General features: G+C 31.0%; 1 protein-coding gene across 1 annotated transcript in view; it reads left to right on the top strand.

Annotated features, from left to right (window-relative positions):
* Positions 1 to 23,184, top strand: part of LOC143910731 (uncharacterized) — a 65,212-nt gene that overhangs the window by 39,125 nt on the left and 2,903 nt on the right. Inside the window, exons 2-4 of the mRNA XM_077429329.1 lie at positions 2,269 to 2,435; positions 6,988 to 7,174; positions 21,749 to 21,882. Of these exons, the coding sequence (XP_077285455.1) occupies positions 2,269 to 2,435; positions 6,988 to 7,174; positions 21,749 to 21,882 (488 nt within the window). The remainder of the gene's footprint in view (positions 1 to 2,268; positions 2,436 to 6,987; positions 7,175 to 21,748; positions 21,883 to 23,184) is intronic.

Here is a 23,184-nt window from a genome sequence, read left to right as displayed (position 1 = left end):
AAATATTGTTTTAAAAAAAAATACTACTTCCGGTTTATGAAATCTGACCAAAACATTACCAAATCTAAGTTAGTACATAAACAACACAAATATAATTTTTCAGCTTAAAACGTTCAGGGGTGTGGACAGGATCTAGGCGACAACATTTTTGACCTTTCTAAGAGATAAAAATCCCACTTCCGGTTTATTAAATTTTTAGATTTTTTTTTATTTTCATCACATTCATAGAAGAATTATAATTAATTTTTTTCGTGAAGATCACACGTGTATAAGAGGTCGAAAAAAATAGTGGAAGAAAAGTCGAACAAGAGTAAACTGCCACTTCCGGTTGAGGAATGCTTACTAAATTTTATACATAACTTGGTATTACGCTTAAACTTTTAGATATAAAATTTAAGTTCAATAAGCTAAAAGGTTTCTGAGAAAAACATAAAAAACCTCGATTCTCTAGAGTAAAAGTACTACTTCCGGTTCAGATCAATATATTTAAAAAATATAAAGTTATAAAAATTATTATTTCTATTACATGTAAAAAAGATTTAATCCGATTAAGTTAGCGGTTTGGGAGATAATCGTATTTAAAAACTTTAAAAAAAGAGGACACCTATAAGGGGGGTATCATTACCGGTCAACTTAAAAATTTGAAAAAAATTAACGTCGTGTCGATAAAAATTTCAGTAACCGATACTAAGTTTCGGTTCTATAAGACTAACTGTGTTCAAAAAATCCCCAAAATACACGGACACACAGACACACACACACACACACATTTTTTCTAGATCATGAAAACGTGATCAGTAATCGATTCCAAGTTCGAATCAGTTAAAATCTCGAGTTCGAATTTTCGCATGATCACAAAACTTCATCTATTGTTACTACGTACATAGATAAAGTAAAAAAACAAATGAATATTTACTGTTAGATTCGCCATGTTAAAGCTGTTTATATTACAAATACTGAGCGAAGCCGGGTAAAACAACTAGTATATAATATTTTTAAGCTTTTATTTAAATTAAATTTGCTCCACATAATTTTCTTACTCAAAACATATCTCTGTATGTAATCTCATATTGAAAATTCCACAGAATCATAAAGCAAAATGAAATATTAATATTCCAGTAAATAATAATAAAAAGGAATTGTATTAAATTTTCAAAAACAAAATATTTCCTATAATATTCAATATGCAAGCGATATTTTTCTTCGAATACTCTTATGAATGTATTATATATGAATACATTTTCAGTACATTTGAAATATTTTTATTTTTATGTGTAAAAAAATAGCAAATATAAAATTAAATAAAAATAAAAATAGCAAACTTAAATACATAAGTTTTAAGCCAATCTTTTGAATATCAGTGTAATCGACTATACATAATAGTGAAGCACACTACTCGATGCACATTATTTTAAAGTTAATTTGTGTTATTGTTTTCTTATTTTGCGACACATTATACAGATTGCAGAGACTTGACAAACACGTGGAAGTTTGTATGGAGTTTAATTTGAAAATCCCTTAAATTAATTTTGTCAAAACTCGCCAACTATTCAAATCACTTTTTTAGACTAAAAAAAAGCTGTTTCATCAAAACCAAATTTCAAAATAAAATCGACAAATATATAAGCACATAACTATGAAATGATTGTTCTTTTTAGTATCGTATACGATAAGAAAATAATGAAATTGAATTAAATAAACGTATATATTTGACCTGAGCGAGTGTTGGTTGATGAATGTGTGTGTGAATGAGTTCACTCAATTTTCACCTTAAGCCTTAACACGGTCCACGATCGGGACTTATAGAGCTCATGTGCTCGATTGACCACATGACCATTGTGAGGGCAACCACTCAATCTTGTAGGACACCCACTCTCTTCCTTGCCGCCTCTTCTCCACCCCCCATTTCAACCCCTTTCCGACCGCCCGTCGAGAAGGCTGCTAACGATTAGATTGAAAGCCTCGCAGCGCAAGATGTTCCGGGCCAGATTGCTACAATCGCCATTTTCATTACGTCTACCGGACTTTTGTTTCATCTGCCGCCAACGGCAGGATTCCCCAAAGGATCTTTCTTTATCGACAACGAAGAGTGGTCCAACCCTGATACCGCCCCTACAACCCTTTGAGACCGACACTCCAATCACATTTTACACGTCGTCTCGCTCTATCTATCTTTCCCTCCCTGCAATAATATAACATATCGCCCGACTTTTTCGATGTACATACAAGTGTGTATCACATACGAGTTAATTTAATTATTGTCCGTAGGTCCGAGTGGAGGGCACGAGATAATTAAATTCGTGGTTCCGGCGATAGCGGATCCGCGAGAGAACGCTAACCTAATATGCCACTACAATATGAAGATCGATCATCTCTACTCGGCGAAGTGGCTCAAAGACGACCAGGAAATATTCAGATACATGCCGGGACAGGAGGTAATATATGGATAATGCATTTTAGATGTTAAGGGAAGTCATACATATAAATAATATATACATACATACATACATACATAGGTGGTTGCGATAATTTTTCGATCCGTCATTTAAAAATATACATCACGTGTGAAAGAAATTTTCGGAATGTTTTCATATTTACATAGAGTGTAGATGATTTTTGCATATGTATATTATTTTATTTATTCAATCGAACATGTACACTGGCATTTACAGATCGCTCCAAAGCGACGAGTATAATAATATAGATCAAGAAACACTACATTATATATTAATAAATGATTATTATAATACATTTTACAAGTTATACGACATCTATGGCCAAACATTGCAAGCATTTATACAATACGATCAATACAAACATTTACACGGTGCGAATTCATACAAACATCGTCCATAAGACATCTACATATGGTCACTTATTTCAAAATAGCAGTGCATGCATTTATATAATGTGAAATTCATACAAACAACATCCACAGAGACATCAAGTGATTTCAACATCCATTTACAACATCCACAGAGACATTTTATTATAAAAATCGGTGAACCTCAAGACGCTCAATAGGTTGAGATTTTCAAGAGAGATAGGATAGGAGATGCTAATTTTACAAGCTAATTTCGTTTCAATGAAAATCAGAAAAATTGGCAAACTCTGATTATAAATAATCGAACTGGTGTCACAAACCAAGATTTGGCCAGCAGTCACTAGTGGGACTCGAACAGTGACCTATGCTAATCCACGCTGGTGGTTTCCAAATATTACATTGAAATATTTACAGTGAAAATTTTGAATAAAACGATCTATGTACATACAAATTAAAACACGTCAAATTTATCAATATAAAATATTGTGACGAAAATTGTAATTAATATTGACTATTTTCTTATTGAAATTGATTCAAATGAATGAATTAAAGATGAATTTATCAAAATGAAATTTAAGTGTTTTTATTATATTTTTCGTAGAAATGAGATTTATCTCGATATATCTTTCTTTTTGTAGAAGCTGTAAAATCCTCAAAAGACATTCTTTAATTGGTATTGAAAGGTAATGACTAGAAGTAGGATAGTCACAGTGCTATCCATTGTTCCATTGTTGTAAATCCTTTGTAAAAAAGGTTCGGGAAACCTTTAACAATGCATTTACAACCTTTGAACAATACGCGGCACCTTCTGGGTCCGGTGACTAGTAGTGACAAATTTTTACTGGCAATTTTGGCATAAGCCTCACTCTTCGAACTTAAATAAATACAGAATAATAATAAAATTAATATTAAATAAATACATATATTATATGCAAGTATATGTATGTACATACATATGTATAAGCATATATTTTTAACTTTCGAATAGATTAAATTTTATCAAATAATGAAATATAGATAAAATTTTTTAAAAGTATGTAAACATTAGTGAATTAAACTATGTAAATTTGTATGTACATTCTATATATATATAACGAAAATACATATTTTGCGGTTTAAAATGCATGTCGGTATATTTTTATTTTTGAAAATAACAATCGTCATATTACATATATTAAAAATAAAACATTGTTTATTCGTATAAAAAGAAAAATTTATTAAATTTATTTTCTTATCGGAGTTTGCCAATTTTATCTGACCATTGTTGAAACGGTTCCTCAAAATTGGCTCGAAATCATCTTTCCTGTTGTCAGAAATCTTCTGTATTTATTGTGTGTATAGTTTGTAAAAATTATGTATAAAATCTAAATCCATAGATGTCTCAATAGATTAATTCTGTAATTAATTAAATAATTAATTGTTATTTCGTGTTCTTCAGCTTCTGGAAATACAGTGATTTATGTAATAATAAAATGGTGCATTGTTTGTAATTAATTGTCCAGGAAGGCGCATTGGGGTCTTCCTGTCAAGCCTTTCTGGTATATATCTATACAAAAATAAAATAAAAATGTCTATTTTGAGGACTTGAAAATGGCTATATCATAAAATTATTTTTTTCAACTTTTTCTGTGGACGAAAAACTTTTTATGCTGCCAAAACGATTAAATTAGATGTCTCTTGCAAAGTTTCAATAAAATAAATAATGAACTTCGAAAATAACAATAGAAACAATTCAAGCAATGGAGTCGCCTCGTTTATTCCAACAATAGAACCGATCGAGATTGTTTTCCCGAGACGAGAGCACGAGTTGCAAATTGTTCCCCGATGGTACCTTATCCAGGCACAGGTAGGAGGCTTTCCCTTTCGCGAGTTTTCCTCACATCCCGGTGTAAGCAGGACTTGTTTTCCAATGTTTTGTCATTCAAATGGCAGCTAGCATAATCCGCGTTGGCTTAATGGCTCGCGACTCAGATATGTTTATACGACGCCACTGTGGCAATTCATGAATAATTCGTACGTAACCGGAGAGCATCGCATTTCGTAAATCTGATAAAGCAAAGCAAGCAAACACACCTATGTATTATATAATATGTGTGTAAGAGTTTGTACCTAAATGCCTATAATATGTACGCCGGCTTCGCGACTCGTGGAAGCTGTGAGCTTCTTCGTCCTATTTATCCCGGAGCTTAAGACGATCGGTTGATTTATACATAAATTACAATTTCACACCACTTTCATTCTTACGGTGAGATGTAATATTGTCGCTATTTGCATGAGCGAATGCTGAACGATGTCACCCATCGACAAAATGACGATGGTAGGTACTTGGCAGGTCTCGTTGGACAATTATCAGACATTGTGGTTACTTTAATTCTTATTATATGTACATATTTTTTATATATTATTATAGCCAGCTGGAGTTCTACTTCCGGTTGTCGAATTATGTAAAAAAAAAAAATTATACACAATAAATATCAAGAAAATTAAAATAGTTTGAAAGGTCAAAACAAAATAATGAAATATTGTTTTAAAAAAAATACTACTTCTGGTTTACGGCTTATCAGCTTTAAGTTAGTACATAAAGAAAACAAATATGTATTTTCAGCTTGATACGTTCAGTGTTGTGGACAGAATAGTGGGCACAACATTTTTGACTTTTCTAATAGGAAAAAATCCCACTTCCGGTTCATTAAATTAAGTGATTTTTTTTTATTTTTACTTAAAATCACTATCTTTATTATACACAATAAATATCAGGAAGATTAAAATAATTTAAAAGGTCAAAATAAAATAATTTCATACGTTTCTTTATCTCTGAATCTTTACTAGCGAAAATGTCAATTATTTGACCTAAATATAAATAGTTATTTACTATTTCTACTGTTTTATCATCTAATGAGATGCTATCAGGCATGCAATAACTATTGAACATGAGTTTGGTCTTATCCACGTTAATTTTATATCCTACTTTCCTACTATACCTGTCCAGCTGTATTAGTATATAAACATATAATTATGTTGAAATACCAAATATATATTAGAATCGAGCAACAGAATTCAAATATATATGTACATTTTTCAGACTTCCAGCATAGTAATTTTTAATTTAATTAACATCTTATTAATATCGAATGAATCGTAGACTATTTGATTTATACATTTTTATTTTATTTTATTTTACATATGTAGATATATACCAATAAGGCTTGACAGGAAGACCCCAATGCACCTTCATGGACAATTAATTACAAACAATGCAGCATTTTATAATTACATAAATCACTGTATTTCCAGAAGCTGAAAAACATGAAATAACAATTAATTAATTAATTAATTACAGAATGAATCCATTGAGACATCTATGGACTTAGATTTTGTACATATTTTTTATAAATTAATTAAACTTTAATTTAATTTAAATTAAACTAAAATTAAACACAATAAATACAGAAGATTTGTGACAACAGGAAAGATGATTTTTTGCCAATTTCAACAGATATAATTGGCAAACTCTGATAAGAAACGATCAATTTGAGTCACAAATACCACCAAATCTATATACATATATTACAATTTACACTAATAAAAGGAATTCATTATGTTTAAAAGTTATTTATTAAAGTTATGCATTATATAATTAAGGTGAATGCAATAATTTGAGAGTATATTTATATGATGAAAAATGCACTGAAAAACAACAACTTATACTACTACATATTGTACATATATTATTTAGATTGAAAATCCCGAACAAAATTAAATTCGAGCGAAATAAATCGCACACGTTTCAAAGATCGCTCGCAAATCACAAATTCCTACATACGGCAATCAATCCATCGAATTCAATAGAAAATATGTAACATACAAAACTTTTCAAGCATCCGCACAATATAAAGAACACGTTCGAACATCCTCAACGAGAATTCTTCAACATCCTCAAATAAATCATACAGCCTGTATTGACGTCACACGACTCGCTTACATACACGTGTGTAACGGTTTGATCGATTGTCGCAATTAGTCATAATAGTCGACGGGATGGTAATCCCTACTACCACCCCCCCCCCCCCCCCACCCCAAACAGCCGGGTTGGGTTTGCGAGGGTTCAGCTGTGTGTCGTTATTATTAATATTTGCCCATTTACCAAGTGGTGTTTTTTGCAGCCTGCGGGGTTATCCTTCCCTGTGCCGGGGGTGCAGTTGTCCAGAATGCCTCACTGCTCTCCCATGGCCTGTGATCTCGAATTGACAGAACTAAAGCCGACCTCAGCGGGGGTGTTTCGTTGCGAAATCTCCACTGAGGCACCCACCTTCAGGATCGCTCAACAAAGTGCCAACATGACTGTGGCAGGTAACTAACTGCACTGCTTGTATTACAGTAAGAATTGCATCTGCACTCCAATACACCTGTCACTTTCAGCTCCCTCCCCTCACCCAGCATCCTCCGAAACATTTCCGCCATGCCACTGTAAGTCTCCGTCGATATGACATGTCCAATATTGTATCTGTATATAAGAGGTTGCTCTTATATACAGATATATACAATGTGACTTCTGTGAAAAGTACTACGATTTTGCAAGAACATACTCGAATCTATGTATTGTCACGTTCCAATGAAATATTAAATAATGTTTCTATTTTTAAAACTATGTACTTGGTTAACTAACCAATATTCCTTTATTATTATTAAAACGTTTCACTCATCTTATTGGTAGATATATTCGAAAAACGACAGATTTAATTATGGAACGGAGAATTTAATAAGATACGTATAACTGTTTCACTTTAACTTTGCTTCACTGTTTAACTTTGTTCTGGTATGTGTTGCTGATGTGTTGACTGCTACTCTCGGAGTATCGATGATATCGACTATCACTTTCGAAGTCTCGATGGTGATTCTAACATTAATGAGTTTATATACTCTTCTTTAAAACAATGAAGTGTTGAAGACACGTGTCGTACAATTTTGGTTAGTCAGTGTTTAAGGTTTGCTATAAATCAATGGTGTTACTTATTAAATTAGGTGTGCCACAAATCAATGGTGCTACTTATTAAATTAGGTGTGCCACAAATCAATTTTGTGTCTTATCCCTACAGGTTAGTCGACTACATACATTGATAAGCGAGGTACTATGTACATATGTATTCTATAAGTAAATTGAGCCGTGTATTATCTATTGAAATACATTTAAAGACGGATAAAAACATATTAATAGTAGGATAGAAAACATGTCACGTAAATCCATCAACTTTGGCATCGTACTTTGAATAAGGAACAAGATAACAGTAAAAGTGAGTTGGGATGCTGATTTTCATTCAGTCAAAATTTGTCGAAAAGTCTATGATTTTTTTATAAATCATACCAGGAAGGCCTATCAGGTAACCTAAATGCACCTTCTTGGCCAGAAACATTTTAAATTTTATACAAGTATTATTTTAAAAAGTAAATAAATATCAATAAACATCCACAGGGACATATGTATATGGTCAAATTTTTAAATTTGCCGTAATTTATACAATTCAGCGAAATTCAATATTGCTGAAAACTCCAGATTTTCCAGAAAATGGGTAAGGTTGCCAATTTGTTAGAACCGTTTCGCAAATCCAAAGTCTGGCCAGCAGAAACCAGTGGGATTTGAACCCATGACCACTTTGACCAAAGCATTATATATGCTAACCACTAGTCTATTCTGTTGGTAGTCTATTTTATATGAAGTTCTATAAATGACTAATAAAAAATGTATTATGTTCACAAAGCAAATATTTAAAATGATATAAATTAATGTTTATTATGCTGCGTACGGACCAAACCAACTACGATTTTGGGCCAACGTTTTAACCAGCAGGATGAAACCAGTAGCGTACAAAATATCGAAATAAAAATTAAATTTAAAAATTGAAATTAAATATCAAAATTAAAAATATTATTATTACATTAAAATTAAATTCAAATATCAAAATAAAGTTATAATCAATATATTAAAATTAAAATAAAATATTGAAAGTTATAACAGAACATGCCCAATTTAAATTAATTTTCGAGATTGACCTAAAATTAGATCATCAACAATCACATACAGGTAATTCTCGACTTTTGTTTGTTGAAGATGTTTTGACTTACGAAGATACGCACTAAGATCGAAAAAAAAAATCAAAGAATAATTATTTTTACTTCCCCGTAATGCGCAGTTACTGAGAATATCTCATGTATTAGTATGGGTGACCGAGCAATCGTCGCAATCCGGTGCGTTGTCGGAATATCAATCGAAATTTTTTTAATCTTTAATTGTTTCTCTCGTCGAAATAAATCAATTAATTAAATCATTTCAGAGGAAAAATTTATCGGATAATGTCTTCAATTGTTTCTCTCGTCGAAATAAATCAAATAATTAAATCCATCTCAGAGGTAAAATTTATCGGATAATGTGTGATTATTAATTTTATTTCGACGAAAGAAAAAAAAACCCTTTGACAAATCACCAACAATTTTTTTTGTTAAATGTTTCATCGACGGCGGAAACACAGTAGTATATCGTGACGACTTTTAATAAGAAATAAAAACAAGGTGTTTTTCGCTCGTAATCAGAGAAATTATAATATTTCTCTGGTTGTAATGCGTATCGTCGTAATTCAAAACATTGTTGTAATTCAAAACATCAACGATGATCTAATTTTAGCTCAATCTCGCTCTTTAGCTTAATTTTGTTATTTAATTTCAATTTTTTAATTTAATTTTTATTTCGATATTTTGTACGCTACTGGTTTTAAAAGTTGGCCCAAAATCGTTATTAGTTTGGTGCGTACGGACCATTATAACATTTATAGCAAAACTTACATTGTACATACATTTTTTTCTAATGTATAATTTCGAAAGAGACTTTGTTAGTGTGTAAGTACGTAAGTATGTATGTAAGTCTATAAATAAATATGTAATGTTGGTTGTAACATCGAAAACAAATCGAAGTATTTTATACAAAATGACGATTCGATATATATTTTTTTGATTCAAATAAATTTAATAAAAGAAAAATTAATATTTACTATTATATTCGTCATATTTAAGCTGTTTATAGTACAAATACTGAGCAAATCCGGGTAAAATAACTAGTATTTCATTAGTTGTATTCAATTTATCTTACTTAGAAGATGAAATGGGCTCTCCAGATACAAAATTGAATTCACAATACCCGTACATTAATACAAACATCAAAATGGTGTCCTTTCCGTCATTTTGTATACAATTTGGAAGTACCCTTTTCAAGAAACATGACTGTTTACCTGGTGGAGTGTTACGTAACCGTTTATGTACTTATGTAACAATATTATACAATAAAATATGTATATATGTATGTATGTATAAACATATGTATGCGAGAAATAATACCTTTTAACTTACATGCTTTTAAAATATTTCATCTCTTATCTCTATGAATATTCGAAAAGATGTATACTAAATGTTGATTAATCGATATAGTAACGAAGTTAATAGATTTAATATTTAATATTTTTTTGTTAATGACTCAAAGACTTTGTAAATAGTACTTTTATAATTTTATTTCGTCTTTAATTGACATATACCAAGAAGGTATAAATTAAAGACGAAATAAACAGTTGACCCCAATGTTGCTTCCTGGCCAGAAAAATTGTACATTTGATACAAATATTATTAGTACTATACAAAGTACATAAATACATATCAATTAATATCCACGGAGACATCTATGGTCAAATTTATAAATTTACAGCATTTTATACAATTCAGCGAAATTCGAGATTGCTGAAAACTCGAAATTTTGCGAGAAATGTGTGAGGTTGCCAATTTGTTGGAACCGTTTCAATGAAAATCACATAAATGGGCAAACTCTGATAGGAAACGATCGACCTGGAGTCATAAATCCAAGGTCTGGCCAGCAGAAGCCAATGGGATTTGAAAACGGGACCACTTTGTTCAATAAATTATAAGCTAACCACTAGTGTATTCTGCTGGTTATAAGCTTTTAAAAGAGGGTTATTGACTCAAAATTTGATATAATCTTTTATTGTCATCGGATTCGGATATTCATTGGTTTGAGTGGGTCGAAAATTGATTGAAAGAATCCTTATGTACATGTTTTATTAATATTTATTTATTTTATTTTAAAATGAAAACCAACAGTCCTAAATCAAAACAGAACAAATAATAAAATACATTACAAAAGACCAACTATAGGTTACCGCTGGTAGTAATAAACTAAAGGGTAAGCATACACGTAGTAGTCATACATAAAATTTGGAAATTAACATAAGAAAAAACAGAGAAATTAAATAATTAAATGTGAGTAATAAATTTCACAGTTAGTAAGATTATTCAAAAAATTACCTAACTATTGCCTTGTCCATGCGTGTTGTCTCTCGCTAATCGAATAAAGGTTTTATTTTATTTAGGTTTATATCTAATATATAATTTCGAAAGAGACTTTGTAAGTATATAAGAAAATATGTAATGTTGGTTCGTAAATCCGTGACGTCATCGAACGAATAAATATTCAAATAAATTTAAATAAAATAAAACTATTCAAATAAATTTAATAAAATGTTTACTATTATATTGGCCATGTTTAAGCGGTTTATATTACAAATACCGAGTGAAGCCGTGTAAAAATACTATTGTACTATATAAAACAATGCAATGTTAATTGCAAAAATCGTTTTCAAGCTAAGAAGAGGTCAGTAAAAAATGGAATTATTCGAGAATTAAAAATAATTAAGTCTATAAATAGCCAAAATTGAGTTAGCTACAACGCTATGTAAATTCCTGGAGTTTCTTTTGTACAAAAATGCAGACTTGTTACGAAGTATTTCCCACCGCATCCGGAGAATGTACGTTGTGAAATTTCCACTAAAGAAAATCTAAATTCTCCACCAACCACCGTATGACGAAAAACTTATTCCACGGAAAATATTAGAGCCGCGATCTAATAATGTATGAAAAATTGCAAAGCTGGTGGGGGCGGAAGGTTCATTATCACTTCGTGCTTAAAGCCGACCTCTCGTGGCGAGTGGTTGTTAAATATTTTCAATTATCACCCAACCCCATATACAAGCCGGCCAGGGCTTCTCAAAGCATGAGGACGAGTCTTGTACCGGGTTTTTCTCAACCGACGCAATGTCGGGACCTGTTATTTACGAGCATTACCTCGAACAAAGTGTGTAATAGTTTTTCCCCGTGCGCATATAAACGCCAAATTAATGGAGACATGTATTGCGAAGCGTACCTTAAATTATTGCCGAAGAAAATTATTCAATTACGTGTACTCTTTGTGTCAGGGATGGGCAAACTTTTCGCGTTGGGCTTCCATCTTCGTTTCAATTCAACCCCTTTATTCGCACGTCCATCAAGAGCGCCCCAAACCCGAAACTTTCGGGCCGAGAAAATGGAAACTTTAAAAACGATTGAAATTTTATGGTACGTAATATTAAATATTAGCAGAATTAGTAGTTTATTTTAAAGATCATTTTCCGAAGTAATTTTTGTAAAGGCTTTTTATGTATGTTCTTTCTAAGATAGCTAAATATGAAAATTGAAATCCAAATACTAAATTTACAAAAAAAATTAAATCCAAAATTTACTTAATTAATTTAGAATCATATGTATGATAAATTTGCTTTAAACCAAGGCTGAGGAGTTGGAGTCGAAGCATTTTAGGTGGAGCATTTCAAATAATAGTATCCGACTACTTTTTACATACCTCTTTTTAGCTTGCAAGCGATTTGGTCGTGTGACAATGTTTGGGATTTTACTTTATTTTTCTTTAATTAATACATAGTATTACGGTATGTGTCAACTATGTATGTACATAGAGTCTTCAATTTTCTTGAAGTTAATCCACTAATAAATTAAAATTAAGTAAATTCTTTATAAAAAATCATGTTTTTTATTTACATTTTAAATAAAATCTTTGGATTGCACGTATTTTGATGTTTTGTGAGCAAAACCGATTGTTTTCTCCGTCTCATACCTTTTTTTTATTCTGATTTTTACTCTAATTTTTCACATTGATTTATTTGTGTATGAAATTCATAGATACATATATGTATGTACATATACTATGAATGTATTTACTTTTTATTAATACTTACATATTTCATCACCAATAATTCAATAAATCGAGTAACATGTCATTTTTTTTGGTATTTTTGGTGATTTTTTCGAGAAAAGTCGATCTTACAAAAATTATTAAGTTGGAGTCAAAGCTTGGAGTCGGAGTCGAACTATAAAATAAAATCGAAGTCGGTAAAATTTGATCCGACTCCATAGCCCTGCTTTACATATTGTAATTATTATGAAATATTTGGTTTCGTTATTATTTATTTTATTATTACAAGCCATTTGTTGAAAATTAAATTGTCTATACAAAGAAAAATCCAAAAAAAAAAATGCGTCTCATCCGTAGGGGGGCGTGATTTTTATTGAATTTTTATTTTTTTTATTTACTTCCCTTCACCGTTAATCTGACAAGCTTCTTACCCTTTTCCGATTACTTTGAGACTTTGCCATTTTGTGAGGTTTGGCCAACAATAAAGATTACAGTTGGGCCCGCTAAGTCTATGGTGAAATATAATCGTAATAAACACGTTTAAAAAATAAAAAAAAAATGAAGACGTGACAACTAACCCTTTGCCCCTAGCCTGTAGCTTTATATGTTTGAATTACCTTGATCATCATTAATACATTTCATTTTGACTTCAAAACAACCCCTTTCCAGAACGAATAAACACAATATACATATACATATATGGACATATATATCAATCGACTGGCAGACGAAAATTGGTAAACAACTTTTGTGGACAGGTGGTAAACAGCATCCAAGAACCCTCGTCCGTCTTTATTACGCAAGAACGGCCGGTATGAGACGTGGGAGAAGGGGTTGGTGACGTTTCGCAATCGCATCGGTGTGGGACGTCAAAGGGTTAACGAACGCGCCGAGAGCCACAAAGCAGAGTCTAGTACATGCCGCTGACACTTTAATCGCTCGCCTAAATGAATAGTATGTGTATGGGGTAGTATGGTGTGATTTAACCCGCGAGGTGCGGAACTTTAATTCCGTTTCTATTTTAGTTTGATTGTGTGTATGTATGTGTACATACATATATATATATATATATATATATATATATATATATATATATATATATATATATATATATATATATATATATATATATACATATATAGGGGTTGTGGGTGCACTGTGTGTGTTTCAGTGATTTGTGGAACGCCCTGTGTGAATTCGAGCTGAATAGAGTCCTGTTTGCGTTGTCGTTTTGATTTAAAGTTTGTTTTGATTCATTTCACAGAAATGAAATAAACGATATAATCATATTTGGAGTTCGTTGAATTTTAATTGTATCAAATTGTGTTCATTTCGTGTTGATTGTTTCGATCTATGATCGGTATTGATTTTTATTCTTCAAATTCTTCAAAATTCATCATTATGATTGGATCATTAATAAAGATTTATTTTATTAATGTGTAAACATATTACATAAGCATATGTACTTATGTACGTACCGTTGGTTATAATAATGGTTGTCAGTGATTCTTTCATATGTGTAATCTCCTGGCTTGTTTGCTAGTAATATGAAATACTAATGGAATGTTGTTGAGGGCTATTGTCTATTGAGGCTAGCACATATAAATAGTGGGTAAAGACATAGAAAAAACTGATGGGTAAAGACATATTGTTTTAATCACTGAGGCTGTTCACAGGTTTATAATTATAATCAAATGTAGCGTGAGAGTTACGAGAACCGAGCATGCTGTCGTGGAATGGGTTGTAACATTGTAAAGATGTAAATTAATTTCTTTCATTATTTCTTACTTAATTTTATACTATTATTACAATATAATTCAATGCTAGGTCTTTAATAATATTAATCTCAGTTTGGCTCTCTATAACATGACGTTTACAAATGCTTTTATCGTCTAAAAAATATAAATTTCCATTAATATAAAAATATACGTATTTCATAAATAAATTAATAATATCAACAAGTTGCGTAATTTATACTAAAATTATATAAATGTAAATATTTCAAAATACGAAACACAAACTCAAAACTAACAAAAAATTAAAGTCGAATTCTCCGACCGCTATACGCACGAACAATGTTGTATTTCTTAACCTTCCATAACCGGTGATGTAAACTATGTCGACATTTACTCTAATTATGTGAATATCTCTGTAAATATACTAAATACAGAGTTCAAATTTTGGGTATTCCTCAGTAATACATTAATGTATTAGATAAAATATTTATATTAAATATGTATTTATCTGACGCAACAGAAAAAAATATTTTATCGAAGAATCGGGCATAATGCGTAAATGCAAAGTGTGTTATTCCGACGCTGTTGTCATTTACTCTGTACTCGGTATGCGTGAGTTATTGAGAATTTCTTCATTCCGTGAATGGATCAAAAATTCATTTGTAATTCTGTTCTAATTTTATAAAAAAAATGGCTGAAAGAAATTTGATGAACGAAGAGGAATATGATAGCGATCTCGATTTTGAAATAAATGATAATTTAACTGACATGCAAGATTTTATTTCAGATTTGGAAGATACAGATTCAGAATTAGATGCCAGTGAAAATGAAGACGAAGAAGTGTATATGTTCATCGAATCATGGATTTCAATGAAATTCATTACCACCATCATCCTCAAAACGTAGAGAGTGTTATATTGTCACTGAAAATTCAGGACTTAAATTGTACCACTACTGCAAATACTATTAGAGAAATTTCTCTTTGTTTATAAATTCAAATTTGTTGAAAGAAATATGTGAACAAACGTATCGTCAGTTAGATTGTACATCCACGACTATGATCGAGCCGATATCGGCAGAAGAAATATTTGCATTCATTGGAATAATGCTCGCGTCTGGCAGAAATAGAACAAGAAAATTAAGTTTAAATGAATTGTGAACTAGTGACAGCGCTTTTTCCAGCCATTTTACACGGCATCTATGTCTCGGGATAGGTTCATCACAATATTCAGTCAAATTTATTTTGACGACAAAGAAACCTGACAAGAAAGAATAAACGCATCGTCTAATAAATTAGAACCTATCAGGACAATTTTTAATGAATTTGTAGATGAATTTAAACGTAATTATTCTCCAAGTTACAACATTACTGTGGATGAACGTTTGGCTACCTATAAAGGGAATTGCCCATTCCGCGTGTATATGAAGTCGAAACTCGGTAGATATGGGATAAAAATGCGGGTATCGGCTGACAATGAACAACGGTAATGGATACAAATATTTAATTTTATTGTTATTCGGTTTCCGTACATTTTTCATGCTGTTGTTTTTTATTTACATTTATATCAAATTTATATTTTTATCATTCATGTGAATTGTATAATTTTTGAAATTGGGTACTTGTAGTATAGCAAGGATAAATACTTATATTTATCAATTAATTTTCAGTGTTTTCTCATTGTCTTATATTTTTACTTTATCTATGTACGTAGTAACAATAGATGAAGTTTTGTGATCATGCGAAAATTCGAACTCGAGATTTTGACTGATTCGAACTCAGAATCGATTACTGATCACGTTTTCATGATCTAGAAAAAATGTGTGTGTGTGTGTGTGTGTCTGTGTATGTGTCTGTATGTGTGTCTGTGTGTTTTGGGGATTTTTTGAACACCGTTAGTCCTATCGAACCGAAACTTAGTATCGGTTACTGAAATTCTTATAGACACGACGTAAATTTTTTTCAAATTTTTAAGTTGACCGGAAATGGTACCTCCACTTATAGGTGTCCTCTTTTTTTTAAGTTTTTGAATTCAATTATCTCCCAAACCGCTAACTGAATCGGATTAAAACTTTTTAACATGTAATAGAAATGATAATTTTTATAACCTTATATTTTTTAAATATTTTTATCTGGACCGGAAGTAGTACTTTTACTCTAGTTTTATTTACGTTTACTTCTCAAATTTTTTTTTTATCAATTTATGTATTTGTGTATTAAAATTATTATTGTAAAAATAAATACTTGAAAAGTACATATGTACATTTTTTATTTTATTTGATGAAAAAAATTAAATATACTTTTGCACAGAGGTTTTGGGACATTGTATTTTTACTTTATCTATGTACGTAGTAACAATAGATGAAGTTTTGTGATCATGCGAAAATTCGGACTCGAGATTTTGGACTGATTCGAACTCAGAATCAATTACTGATCACGTTTTCATGATCTAGAAAAAATGTGTGTGTGTGCGTGTCTGTGTATTTTGGGGATTTTTTAAACACCGTTAGTCCTATCGAACCAAAACTTGGTATCGAGTACTGAAATTCTTATAGACATGACGAAATTTTTTTTCAAATTTTTAAGTTGACCGGAAATGGTACCTCCCATTATAGGTGTCCTCTTTTTTTTAAGTTTTTGAATTCAATTATCTCCCAAACCGCTAACTAAATCGAATTAAATTTTTTTTTATATGTAATAGAAATAATAATATCTATAACCTTATATTTTTTTAATATTTTTATCTGAACCGAAAGTAGTAGTTTTACTCTAGAGAATCGAGGTTTTTTATGTTTTTCTCAGAAACCTTTTGGTTTATTGAACTGAAATTTTATATCTAGAAGTTTAAGCGTATTAGCAAGTTATGGATAAAATTTGGTAGGTATACCTCAACCGGAAGTGGCAGTTGACTCTTTTTCGATTTATCATCCACTAATTCGTAAACCGGAAGTAGAGTTTTTTTTTAAAACTACATTTCATTATTTTTTTTTTACCTTTTAAATTATTTTTATCCTCTTGATATTTAATGTGTATAATAATTATACTGATTTTAAATAATAAAAAAAATTTTAACAAAATCCGACAACCGGAAGTAGAACTTTTGTCTTGTGCAAGTTTCCATATATTTGCGCTCAATTTGTATCGCTATCATAGTTATTAGTTCAATATCGAATTTTGTTTTGTAACCTTCTTATATTCCTCAAATACATAGATAAAGTCATGGGTTGGTCACACCCGAATTTTTTTTTACTGTTGTAGATATGTACATACATATGTATAATATGTGTAGATATGTACTTGAAAAAAATATAATTACCTGTGTAAAAGATTCTCCTTGTTCACAAAAACTTATATTAAGAAAGAAAAAGTATGAAATTTATTAAATATTTATACAATTTAAGTTCCTAGCTTTATAAAAACAAACAATAAAGAAAATTTGAAAACACTGGAAAGCATTTTTGAAGAAATTAATTAATGAATAATATGTACATAAGCTAACTCATTATGCTTTGAAAAGAAAACACACTTCTTCATCATAAAACTTGAATGTATGTATGCTTAATAATTTTACTTTAAATTTATTAAAAGCAGTCGAAACATTCGGAATTTTCCAATCATACTTCAACTTAATTTAAATATACTTTGAATAAAGCCGCACCGAGTCATAAAACACACTAACATTTGATTTAACTTAAATTTAACTCAATTTTAAATTTATTTGAATTTTATTCATATTTCTCATTATTGATTTATTTATTTATTAAAAAATCAACAGGCCTCGGATCTAGAAATTCTTAAAAATAACGAATAAATATAACAAAATAATATCTGAGCCCAATTATAGATTTTTAACAAAATACATAATTTATCTAGTACATAATAGACAAAAAAATGAAAAAGAAAAGAATAAAAACTAAAATATGACTAAATATGACAATGCATAATTAAACATAAAGTGATATAATATAATTGGTTACAGAATATATAATATAAATATAAATGGATCAATCAAGACTCTCCTGATGCCAGTCCTGAATTGATCTAAGTAAATACCGAATAGATCAACCTCATTCAGCTCCCCGTCAAGCATACGATAAACAATAATTATATGTAAGCTCTTGTATTAATAACGCAATGCAACTTTAAAGCGACAATTTCGATACGGAAACTAAATGTATGTACATAAATTTTCCAGTGCGTTCAATACACCTCAATCAGAATCGACAAACATTGTCATAGGCACATAACGATTCGCATCTCATATATGCAAAACACATTAATTAGGCTGCAGATATGTACGTTAACGACATTGCCTAGCAACGGTAACAAAATACCGGAAAAGTTCAGAAATCCGCCAGCGTTTAATTAACGCCGTTATCCGAACGACGGGACGATGCGAACGAAATAAAATAAAAACGGATCACAAAGGAACGAATTAGTCGTCGCCTGTTAAAATAGAATGGAAAACGAACGTGTCTGCTCTTTGATTTCACTCTAAACCCGACTCTCCACTCCCGTTTATCGCGCCCCTTTGTCGCGCCCTTTCGCACGCCCCTGGACCGGTCGGGATCTCGCCTCATTTTTGTTTTCCTCTCTCGCCGTTGCATCATCAATCTAAGGCTTCTTTCGGGCCTCGTCTTCGACCTTTTATTTACTTTTAAATGGAAAAACCGGCGGGAAAAGTATTTCACGGACCATTGAGTCGAATGTCTCTCTCTCTCTCTCTTCCGCTTTCGGCCGTTTCGGACGTCAGGATCTCTGATTCAGTACAAATTGTGTCCTCATTGCTCCTTTGTAATATATTTGAGACCTAGTAGCCGTTCTACGCCGATGCCATAATATCGCAGTATATACTCGTGTATATATGGATGTATGTATGTATGTATATAGAGAAAATGATTAATTACAAGAAAGACCGGATTTTCCTTTTAAGACGGCGATATATCACGCCGCTGATGTGTAATACGATTTTCACTGTAATTTATTTGCGTTATTTTCAGGATATATATTTAATCACCTTCTATATAAAAGGATGGATTATTTATTAAGGAACCAGCGAGAGGAAGGATTCGTAATTGTATACAATTCATATTTCGCCGGGGAATGTAATCAAAACCAATGTCTATTTCACCATTTAACAAGTCATCGAATTCAAGCAGATAGAACATATTTACTTAATTTAATAATATATAATATACATATGTACATACAAATAATATGTCTATAAAATAGAAACAAAGTTTTGCTTTTAAATAAAAATAATTTTAAACGACGAAAGATAACGCAAAATTTATACACATTTCTTACGATTCCAGATAAAGGTATCCATAACATAAATTTTATAAGAAAAAATATTTCTTTAATCATTTAGGAATTATTTTCAATATATGAGCTGTTATAATTGAAAGTGGCAAAAGATCACCTTCCTTTATTTCGAGAAATATCTCGCGAAACATTTAATATAATGATTTGCGTTTAACAATATTTAAAAATACTGATGGCCTGTAATACGTTTATTCTATTTTTCCGTGATTCCGGACATATCGAATTTAAAGAAGTAATAACAATTTGTGAACTATTTCAAACAGAAAGTGTTTTTGGAACTAATAATGGACTTCCACCACTTTCAAATATAACGGCATATGTTATAAAAATATATTTTTTATATTAAAGAAAATAATGATAAAATTGGTTAAAGAATCTGAAGATGAATTAAATTAGTACTGTACGTGGACGTGTAGAGGGGTTTCCAAGATCGGAATAAAAGACGCAGCAGTGTGGTAGAAGTACTCGTAGTTTAATTTAATCCGTCTGGCTGCCAGCTCCAAATGAAGCATGGACCAAAACGAGTATTTATACCCAACAGATATTCTTAACACATATAGGTCATTGGTCGATGAGTTGAGAAACCTTATTGGCTGTTGTATACAACTTGTTCATACGTCGAGGCCTTTTTGGCGCGAACGCGAGATCATATTATACGTTACTTTACTATACTCTACTATAAAATTCTATACTATACTCTACTATTCCGAAAAGTAAAGATTGGAAGAAAAACATTTATATTCCTATTAAATACTATTGTCATGGAATCTTCAGCCTACATACATACATATATAAAAAAATATTCAATATATACATACATATTTATGTATAATAAAATAACGTGTAAGAATTCAATCATATTGAAACATTTACTATTTAAAAAATATATATAGTGTTTTCTTAGGAGTGAATTAATATGTCCTCATTATTTATTTAAAAATCATACCCTTTTATATATTATATTTTTCCCTATAATGTCATTACGGGTTGCCCCTTTGTGAAATCTATAAATTTATGGATACTAATTTTTTAGATTTAAGCAAATAGTGGTGACATAGTGGGTGGGATGGTTTTGCTTATTTTATGAGGAACCATTTCAACAACAAAATCAGATAAATTGGTAAATTCTACTAGGAAACAATCGACTTGGAATCACAAATATCCAATCGAGATCAAATCACGGAATCGAACACAACAAAATATCGCTAGTTTGCGTTAACGAAACCACCAAGTTATGCTGCTGGCAATAATATGTACATAGTTTTGATTTTTTTATAAACATAAATATAAATACATACATGAGCACTATTTTTCTCTTATGCAGATGTAATACAAATTAGACCTCAAGACTTACCAATAAAGTGGTTCTAGTAAAAGGAATTCCTCATACAATATGTTTGTATCAAAATTTTCATATAAGCATAGATATAAAACAACCAATACACACAAAAACCAACTTGCAAAATTTCAGTATCAATATAAATCATCGCATATTCCCTCATACATATGTATGTATGCACGTCAACTTGGTAGCATTTATCATATCGCAAACGCTTTCAACAAACACGACTTGTGCACAAAGTTAATACGTGTCGTCTGCGAAATTTTGCATTCTGGGCAAAGTGACACGGAGCGTCGTCTCATAAGAGATGCTGTGAAAGTGTCTAAGTACGAAATTAAATTCGTGCCACAAATTGAACCACTTTGCAAATCCGTAATTTAGATTCGCCACAACCCCCACGCACACAGACAAAGACCATTTGGATTGAATTTGTGTCAATTTGTTGCAGCTTTGCCTCAAAGGGACCCGCTGATAGAGGGACTGGCGATGCGCTACATGCTCGCGGATGTGATAAGGTTAAATTGCACATCTGGTCCATCGCTACCCCCGGCAGAATTGACGTGGTACATCAACGACAGAGAGGTGAGGATTGATATCCACTCGATTTATTTATACAGGGTCTGATAAGAAATTTCGTACAAAATGGAGCAGTCTTATATGTGTTTTTTTGCGAAGCCACCGCGTCGCGATAACCTAACGGGATTTTCTTTTTTTTTCTTTGGTACGCGCGCGCTTTTCCTAAGACTCGAGGATATGGTTAGAAGTAAATCGCGCAGAAGAAGAGCTTTCGTGAGAGTGTGGAAAGTTCATAAATCAGCTGTCGATAAGGGGGTATTTATCTTCTAAGTTCAAAGGGTGGAGCAAATTCGAGCGTCGGATAATATAACACGCTTGACCCCATTGTTATAATCAGCAACGTGTATATAATGCAAAATCTTATTAAGACTCTAGAAAAAGACATAATTCATAAGTTTAAATTAAACTCAAGTTTATTTGTATACACGCTTTCAAAATATATTAAAATATATAGCTGTATCGTTTGGCGTTGTTAGTTGAAAGTTAAAAAAAAAATCAATCAAAATCTCCAAGGCGAATTTTTACACTATCACAAAACTTCATCATTTGTTAACTATAGATAAAGTAAAAAAATATAACTTTTTTTCGAAAGTTTCGTAAATTACGCTCTAAGTTTAGAGATATTTTAAATACTATACCAAATTTGGACATATTTATACATATAATATTACATACATAGCTAATTTATCTAAACTATCATAGAACAATGCCTATGTATTGTATACGAATTGACTTGATTATAAAAATAATTTTGTTATAAAAATAGCTGTCGTCGTTATTAGATCATAGTATAATTTTTCATGACTAAACTGTAAGACAAAATGTAAGTACGTTACAAGTTTATAAATTTATTTTCATTTTTAATATATTCTAACTGGCATTTTAGGTTATTTATATTGGAAAACAAATCAACTAGTAAATTATAAATATACAAGCGCAAATACACACTAAATCATGTGGGCCAGTTGTAACATAATATCTTTGACAGTTCTGATGATTTTACAAATGCTTTAGAATTCAATGATGCGTTAATATCTACTAGGTATAATGAATTATGGAAATGTGTATCATCTTACAATAAATCTAAGAGTGTGTTAAAACCAAAAATTTTACTTCCCAACTCAATTTACTAATCGAGTGACCTTTGACTTTGAAGTGTATTTTCAGTTGTAATACATTTTGACCACTTAGAATTTCGAAAGTCGCCATTTGAATCAACTCAAGTGAGGTAGGCGAAATATATAACAACTAAAAATATGTACATTACAAATATAACGGAAGTTGATACCAGGTTAGATGGCAAATATT

The sequence above is a fragment of the Arctopsyche grandis genome, chromosome 4 (genome assembly GCF_051622035.1).
Source record: "Arctopsyche grandis isolate Sample6627 chromosome 4, ASM5162203v2, whole genome shotgun sequence".
NCBI lineage: Eukaryota > Metazoa > Arthropoda > Insecta > Trichoptera > Hydropsychidae > Arctopsyche > Arctopsyche grandis.
This window is presented reverse-complemented; position numbering and strand designations above follow the sequence as displayed.